The sequence below is a fragment of the Antedon mediterranea genome, chromosome 4, assembly GCF_964355755.1.
Source record: "Antedon mediterranea chromosome 4, ecAntMedi1.1, whole genome shotgun sequence".
Taxonomy (NCBI): domain Eukaryota; kingdom Metazoa; phylum Echinodermata; class Crinoidea; order Comatulida; family Antedonidae; genus Antedon; species Antedon mediterranea.
Window position 1 is genome coordinate 20,903,155 of NC_092673.1, and position 8,202 is coordinate 20,911,356.

Sequence of the window (8,202 nt, forward strand, 5' to 3'; positions counted from 1 at the left end):
GGCTTTTCAATGTTTGTCTGATACAATTTTACAAGCGCCTGTTAATATACGTATGAAACGCCATATGTGCCAAAATATATATATCTTTATATTAATATTAAGTCAAGACTCTATCTGGAACCCAGACTAAGTATAAATGTGAATATTAGTACAATACTTCGTACATTTAAAGTTGAGTATTTTTCTTATTTACTCAATCAATATGGTTCCGTTTGTTTATTATCCAGGTGTTTTCACGCATATTCACCTAATTGATAAGAAGCAGTAATTGTATCTTGATAAAAATGTTGAACATTTTGTGAGAAGGTCTGTGCGATTGTCATCTGGCCTTTATTTAATGGAATATTATAACCGTATAATGTCCATTTATGAAAAATGGTGTTGGCTAATGTATAGTAATTTAAAGGTTCCTTGTTAGTTAGACAAAAGAATCTATTTTAAAATTTAGTCGCGTGTCTGTATATTTTTTTAAATTTGTTGTTTCATACGCATCCAACAGCGAGTAACTTGCCAATTATAAGATGGATAAACTATTGTATAATTTAAAAAAAGTTATCGTGTTTATAAACTCTCATTTTAGGTTTAGGAAGTTCCATACATGATGTTAGAAGAGGCGATATGAGCAAAAACCTGTATTTTATGGCTGCCTTTTTGAAAATCCAAAATGGCGGCTTTTGCCAGGCCAACTTTTTTTGGTGGATATAGACCTCATATGACACAAATCAGTTGAGAAACACTTGTTTCTTATTTTTTCCCCGAGAAAGTGGAATATGGGATATTATAAAGTAGAGTTACAATGTGTTACAACCCTTGCACTAGGTCAGGATTGAACCCTGGACCTTGAGATTGGAAGGCAGGTGTAGGCCTACGTTAAGCACTACATCATGGCCATCATTCAATACAAACATAGTCTCAATTTCAACTCGTAATATTGTTTTCCTTTGTGAGACAAAACATATCAAAACAACACTGTCACTAGTATTATGATAAACATTTTATTGATAGGCATAGACTATATTATACACTAGTCACGTGAGGGGCATATTATTATTGAACTTTCATTTAATAAAATCCAATTTTGCAAATCTTGTACTGCCACAACCTATCCCTGTAAAAAAATTTAAAAAATCACTTATTATCATAATTATGTTAATTAATAATTATATTATAAATAATATTTCATATCAGGCTACTGTAATATAGTAAAATGTGTTACCGTAGTTGATAATGATATCAAAAGCATTAATTTATGATATCAGCTTTTGAGTTGTTATTAATAAGAAACATTTTATTGTTTTTAAAAAATCAAACGAGTACGAGTATTGATATTTTTATACGTACTCTTGATTGTCATCGTGGTTAGATGTTACTCCGTGAATCCAGTATCCAGCAGGTGCGGAATAATCGTGCCATCCGTGGTAATCGTGCACTGAGTTATCATAATGACAGTCGTAAAGGTAATAATCATCACCCAAACAACAGTGATACGTCCACCTAAAAAAGAATATGAAGTATGAGTACGAAAATCGGTGGTGGAAAGTTCATCTGGATATTATTTTTCTTAAGCTTGTTTCCCACTAGGACGAAATGCAAAGATGCAACACACGGTAATTTGACAGCTCGCTTGTGATAGTTAACTCGCATAAACTTGGTTCTCACTAGGACGCAACGCAGGGACGTAAACGCAACGCAAGCGTGTTGATTAATGACAAGCGACAGTTCGAATAATCCATCGCTTATGATTGGTCAACTCAGTTACGTTGCGTCTACGTCCTTGCGTCGCGTCTCTACTGGTTGGGAACCAAGCATTGTATACCCATTCGCGTCAGAAGTTACAGAATGGCTACCATGCTAACGCGTTTTATTTAACAAATTAAAATGAGTCTTAACTACAGATACCAATAAACGAAAGAATTGGTTCATAGGACTTAAACCAATGACTAAACGCGAAGCAAGTTTGATCACAGTCGACGAATCATCTTTGTGATTTGTCAAATGACGTTGCGCGTACGCGCGCCCTTACGTTGCGCGTTATAATGAGAACCAAGATGATCATTTTCAGAAGTTCCTTCTATTGGGAAGATTTTGATATTAAATTCTATCACTGACTGACATACCTTCGGTCCTCTTTGGTGTCATCATGCACACTGGATGCCCCAATAATCACCCCGCTTTCATAACAAGAGGCAACCATTATCGCATCCCACCAGTTAACAAACGGAGTCTCATAACAGCTTCCGAAAGTTCCTGGAAAATCACTGTAAATATGTTTGCATTAGTATTACGACGGTGAATTAATATTTATTTATAATAAAAAGAAATGTTATTAAAAAAAAATAATGTTTATTTTGTACCTGCATTGCATCTCAAACTGACGATCATGTTTTCCATTATCGTATTGGGATACGACCCTGTAGACTGCTTGACCACCTGGACATGCCCAGTTTAGCGGCGCGTCCCAGTCGTTCTGCCACGCAGTCGAAGACGACGTTAATACCAACAACAAGCAAATACACAGTAAGTTTTTCATTTTATCTAAAAATAGAATTGATTTATTGTATTTACTACATAAAAGGGTTCAAATCCAGAATTCTCATTCGCAAAGTAAAACACACCTTGATAAGTTAAGCATCGTTTACGTGTGTAAACTTTGGAAATTCGCCGGTGAAAGGGGTAAAGTGTTTAAACAGTGATTGTGATATTCATTTTAGCACTAGCCACTAGCCCTTCCTGCCAAACCAAGAATCTTTGCATATTTTAACTATAGGCATATTATTAGTAAGTATTACAATGAGAAGAATGTCCTAACTTACCCGTGTTCAGCGTGTATTGTTAGTGCTCGATGTTTTCAAAGTTGTTTTTGTCACTGTGTTAGATGACGTCATCTTTTGATGATAAACTGTCATATTTATCAGTTTAGTTTATTTAGTGATTTTTATCTTGTTTTAATTAACTTTCTCGGTCCTGTCCACGTGACAACATGTATGACCGTCGAGGGAGCAGCGCACTGGTCACTTCACAGTATTAGTGTATAATTCCTCCTATTTTTCCACAGTGGAGTGCCCCACCGGAGGTGCTGACCGATCGTGGGCGACCCATGTTGTTTGTTGTTGGTTTTTTTGTATATAATGTTTGTTGTTGAATATTGTCCGGCATGTATGTAACGTACATTTAAATGCATTTAAATGCATACCAAACTGACAAGTACTCGCTTCTTTTGGTAGGCCCCTATACTGATAAATATTGTAAATGTAGGCCTAATATTAATAATAATAATAATAATAATAATATTCTTGATTTACATAGCGCCAATGTTGTGAAACCTCAGTGCTGAACATTATTACCTCAGTCCTCTTTGGATCAAACACGTATGTAACCATACTCCCATAATGCATCTAGTAATCAGCGCAAAGTTGTGTCTTAATCTAATCCGCTTCTCATTTATACACCTGGGTGGTGGAGAGAGGCAAATGTAAGTAAAGTAACTTGCCTAAGGATACAAGAAATGCGGCGAGAGTTGTAGTCGAACCTCGATCTCACGATCAGTAGTCGAACGTCCAACACACACTGCCCCACACGCCCTATATTGTGAATTGTGAATAAATGTGTTGTGTAGAATTGTTTTTAAAAATACTACAGATTAATAACTCTTATGCATACAACAACTTGCATCAGCAGTCTGTTCATTATTTGTTTCATAATAGGTCCAAATGATAAAGGTGGGAATTACTCATCTGCGACTATATTGTCTGTTAATCTAAAACGTGAACGGTAGATTTAAATTTGATGATGAAACACAACGACGTAGGCGCAATTTCACCAATCACGAGACGATGGATTACCCAAACTTGTGATTGGTCAACTCACTCGTTTAACGCGCGCCGTTATGTTGTGACCAATTTGGAACCAAGCCTTTATTGATAGAAAGTTAAGATTGAACAACACAATCATAATTTTTGCAAAGAAATGTTATTGATACTTTGATTGCATACGGTAACTTTTATCTAATACAATCCAATTTTGCAAATATTGTACTGCCACAACCTATCCCTGTAAAAAATAAAAAGCATTGTTTTATTCATCAACTACAGTATACTTAATGATAGGACACTCTGTAAAAAAAGTGTTTAGATCTTAAACATGTAGTTTTACCCACTTTTTCCACACATTTAGCTTTTAAACGCGTATTTATATGTTTAGCGTGTTTAAAACCTAAACGTGTTGTTGTTTTCCTCAACTCGTTTAGCAGTCACTATTATGTTCAGTTAACATGGTTTAACGTTGCGTGCATACGATTTTACTGTTGTGGAAAAAAAGCTTCACGCGTGAACTGGACGTCAACCAGCATTTCACGCGTCAGCGCGCATGGCAATCTGTTGTCGTCCTAGCTACCGTCGTGTTTCGTAAACTCTCTAATATCAGCATCCTCCTCCTCATCATCATCATCATAATCATCATCATCATCATCATCATCATCATCGTCGTCGTCGTCGTCATCAGCAGCATCATCATTATCATCATCATCATCAGCAGCAGCAGCAGCAGCAGCATCATCATCATAATCATCATCTTCATCATCATCATCGTCGTCGTCGTCGTCGTCGACAACGTCGTCTTCGTCACTCCTCTTGTCTTGCGACGTGACGCGTCCCTCTATATTTTTATGATGCTGTTTTCATCTGTCATGGTTGGATGGTTTTGTTGTCTGTGAATTCTATTCTATTTAGACCGTCTCAGTTTTTGTATGTAACTGTTTTCCCTACGTCACACCTACCTGGCCATACATCACACCCACCGGGCCATACGTCATACCCCTCGGGCAATACGTCACACCCACCATTACATTGCATTTTTAAATCGCTGGCACTTTAGGACATACCTTCGGTCCTCGTAATAATTCTCATGACAACTGTATGCGCCAATAAACACCCCGTTTTCATAGCAAGATGTTACAATTTTGTCATCACAATCGTTAACAAAATCAGTCTCATAACAGCTTGTGAGGGTTCATGGAAAATCACTGTAAAATGGTGTAAAGTAGCTTGTTAATCTTACGTATAAATATTTATTCTATTTTTTTTTTATTGAATTTAGTTTTACCAACATAATTTACTTATTTAAAAAGTAATTTTTTATTTTAAAAGTTTATTTTATTTTCTTACCTACAATAAATGTTAAAGATGCGATCACGTCTATCGGTATGGTTACCGTTTGAACATGCCTATAGTCTAGTGGGCCGTTATAGTCGTTCTGCCATCCGATCGAAGACGACGTGAATGTCAACACCAAGAAAATATGTAGTAAGTTTCGCATTTTGTCTGGAAAATAACTTTATTTATATTATTTTTTATTTATTTTATTCAATCGAAACCAGCAGCGATAATTACCGCCACTAAAATTATGATACAAGCAAAGCCAGGACTGTTTAAAGCAACTTGATTAGTCCTAACATTGATCAAGAGCTTCTCTCGTCCAGTGCCCACCTTGACCAGAGGACAACCGGTGTTTCAACGTGGTAAAGCTGTATACTGACATGATTATTGAAAGATAAGCCTACTTTTAAATTCAAATTATGAATTCTCTCGCCGATAAATATGACACAACAATGTTCTCAAATACAGGACTCATGTCGAGACGGTATCCAGCCGTTGCTGAACACCCTCCAAATAAGCGATATTTTGTTCATGAAGCCACTTTTTACCCGGGTAAATAAAGCCTACTGTATATGAGTAACTAAAAATAAATTAAAAAAACAAAACAAATGCGTTATACGTTATCAGGCAACGTTGCGCTATCGATTAAAACTATATAATATGAGTAACTTAAACAAATGCGTTACACTTACTCGCGTTGTCCTCATTGAGCCTGACACATGCGAATGGGTTTCCCTAGGCCTTTTATAGCAGAATAGTTGGATTCCGCGTCATCCTTGATAATAAACGGGCACATTAGTATAGTTTACTTAGCGATTGTTATCTCATTTTAGTTTTTTTTACGTGGCCACCGAGCTGAGATATGCCACCCGATTATGCAGCTGTCACTAGGTACTATCTAACAGACTATCACAAGTCAGTTAGATACATTGTTTTATAATTCACCAGACTGCACGTGGTATTCGCTTTGGTAATAAGGACTTTTAGATTTTCACTAGAAAAAATTAGACTATGTCGACTGCTACGCTAAACGTCATTTTTATGATATGCGCATGCGCTAGGCGACTGTCAGGTCGACTGGCAAATTTGAGCACTTGTTCAGTGGCATTTTGACGTTCGCTCTCTGACATGATATGACGTCATAACACTGCAAAAGTTTACCCAAATTATGGCTAAGAACCTGGCGATGATTTTCTGAGAATGTAGTAAAGTGATTTTCAGTCAAATTATATTTGCAAACTGCGAATTATTGATTTGCATTGACTATTTCAAATAAAGCTTTTAATAACACAGGTAATGGCCTGGGTCTTATCACTAGGACGCCAGTCTTCGTCCAGAAAATTAAGGATCTGGGCTAGGCCTAAACTACACACTTAACCTGATCTAAGCTCGTGTACTTTCACCGACCCTATACTACTACTATCGAGATTACAAGGTCAGATCCCAAGCTCATTACGTCATACGTTAACTGGCACGTCAACTTAAATGTCCACTTACTAAAAGTTCTTATATCTGTCGACTGCGACCCATGTGGGCGGCGTGACCGTCGTGTGCACGTTCACTCAATCTAAAAGTCCCTAATAATGGCAAAATTAGGAATAAAATAATAGCCTGAGCGTATACTCTCCTACATACAATGAACATGGATAACTATCAGCTTCTTTGACTTGTTGTTTTTGAGATTGACATAAATATGATGTAGCACTACCACTAATGAACTAAATATTGGAATTAACTCTTTTGAGAATCGACAGTAGTCTATATTAATCTACCGTACGGTATAAAGATAAGTATGTAGATTTTATTCTACTAAACCACGGTTTTAAAAGTTCAGACGTTTGATCCATATTCCATCTTCCATATTAACGGATCGAGTCTACATGTAACATTAACACTATTGAATAATTTAGGTCTACATTTAAATTTTATTCTAAATTTGTAAAACACACGTTCCACTTTGCAACATTATACGGTTGATCGATTAACCGCTCAAGATTCTTAAGACTTTGAGTTTAAATTAGACGACGAATCTGGAGTAATTTAACAATTAGAATTTGTCATCTTATCCCTCTTTGTCACCAAATCACGACAAGATCAGTTAAAGCGAGATGCTGAAAGTGTCAATGCTTTGCTGGTTATAGTTAAAATAGTATAGAAGAGTTTATAATTCCGGCGTATTTATTGTTATTCCAATTCATTAAAGATTATAACTAGTATGATTTCTATATATCTGAAGATCTGTCTACCGTATCAACCTAGTTTGACAAAAAATGTGGAGTGCCTAAATATGGTAGTGATATGCCTAAATATGGTAGTAATATGCCTATACATGACATCATGTCTATATAATGGGCACGTCACATTTCTTTGTTACATAATGTTTGATAGTGTAGATTTGTTGTTTTTTTGTGAGATTTGTTTTTATTCAACAACGTCTTTATCCAGGATTCACAATCAGGTAAATAAAAATCTGTTTTGCATTGTAAAGACAAATTAAAATACAAACCATGTGTTTACGTGGATCTCTATCGTCTAAAATCTACCTTTTTAAAATAAAATAATGACTATTTTTATTTTTCTGCAACCTGACGAATCGTTTTTATCATTTTATGAAATACTTAGCCTCCCCCCTAACCTATATTGCTGGATGTGCCCCTGTATACGTAGCCACAACAATTACAGTGAAGTGACTAATCAAAAAACGAAAGTTCGGCAACAAGTCAGATTATTTTCTTTCTGCGGCAATTCATAATACATTGAACCTCTCCTTTGGTTTGACAGTTTGTCATTGGTGAAACTTTGGCTGGTAAATTTTCAACTATTCTTATTTTATTAAGTCCAGATCAATATTTTTGTTTATTTTGGTATATTTGTTTTTCTCGCTAAAGCAACGCAGCGACGTATCGACGTAAAGTGTGCGTAATCACAAGTGGGAACCAACGACACAACAGTGCTGTAAACATCGCAGGTTTGATTTCATATTAGTTAAATTACTTTGTGCTGCGTACTAGTGAGAACCAAGCGTAAACCAATAAAGGGATATTTTGGT

At 36.0% G+C, this 8,202-nt stretch overlaps 1 protein-coding gene across 2 annotated transcripts; it reads right to left on the reverse strand.

Annotated features, from left to right (window-relative positions):
• Window positions 1–1,027: 1,027 nt before the first annotated feature.
• On the reverse strand, window positions 1,028–2,949 carry LOC140048095 (dermatopontin-like). 2 transcript variants are annotated; one of them, XM_072093106.1, is made up of 5 exons: window positions 2,616–2,949; window positions 2,355–2,535; window positions 2,118–2,258; window positions 1,342–1,494; window positions 1,028–1,108 (listed from the first exon to the last, which is right to left on the reverse strand). In XM_072093106.1, exons 2-5 carry the CDS (start codon window positions 2,528–2,530, stop codon window positions 1,063–1,065), a joined length of 516 nt encoding a protein of 171 aa, XP_071949207.1. In that variant the 5' UTR covers window positions 2,531–2,535; window positions 2,616–2,949; the 3' UTR covers window positions 1,028–1,062. The 2 variants fall into 2 exon arrangements, with proteins under 2 accessions (XP_071949207.1, XP_071949208.1); XM_072093107.1 differs by having other exon boundaries at window positions 2,355–2,949.
• Window positions 2,950–8,202: the final 5,253 nt, after the last annotated feature.

Bases quoted from the DNA above. Each gene is read 5' to 3' on its own strand.
- LOC140048095 (XM_072093106.1), bottom strand. From the start codon at position 2,530: ATGAAAAACTTACTGTGTATTTGCTTGTTGTTGGTATTAACGTCGTCT. The intron at 2,259-2,354 runs GTACAAAATAAA...ACATATTTACAG, and splicing joins CAGTTTGAGATGCAATGCAG to TGATTTTCCAGGAACTTTCG. The intron at 1,109-1,341 runs GTACGTATAAAA...ATTTTTTTACAG, and splicing joins AACCACGATGACAATCAAGA to GGATAGGTTGTGGCAGTACA.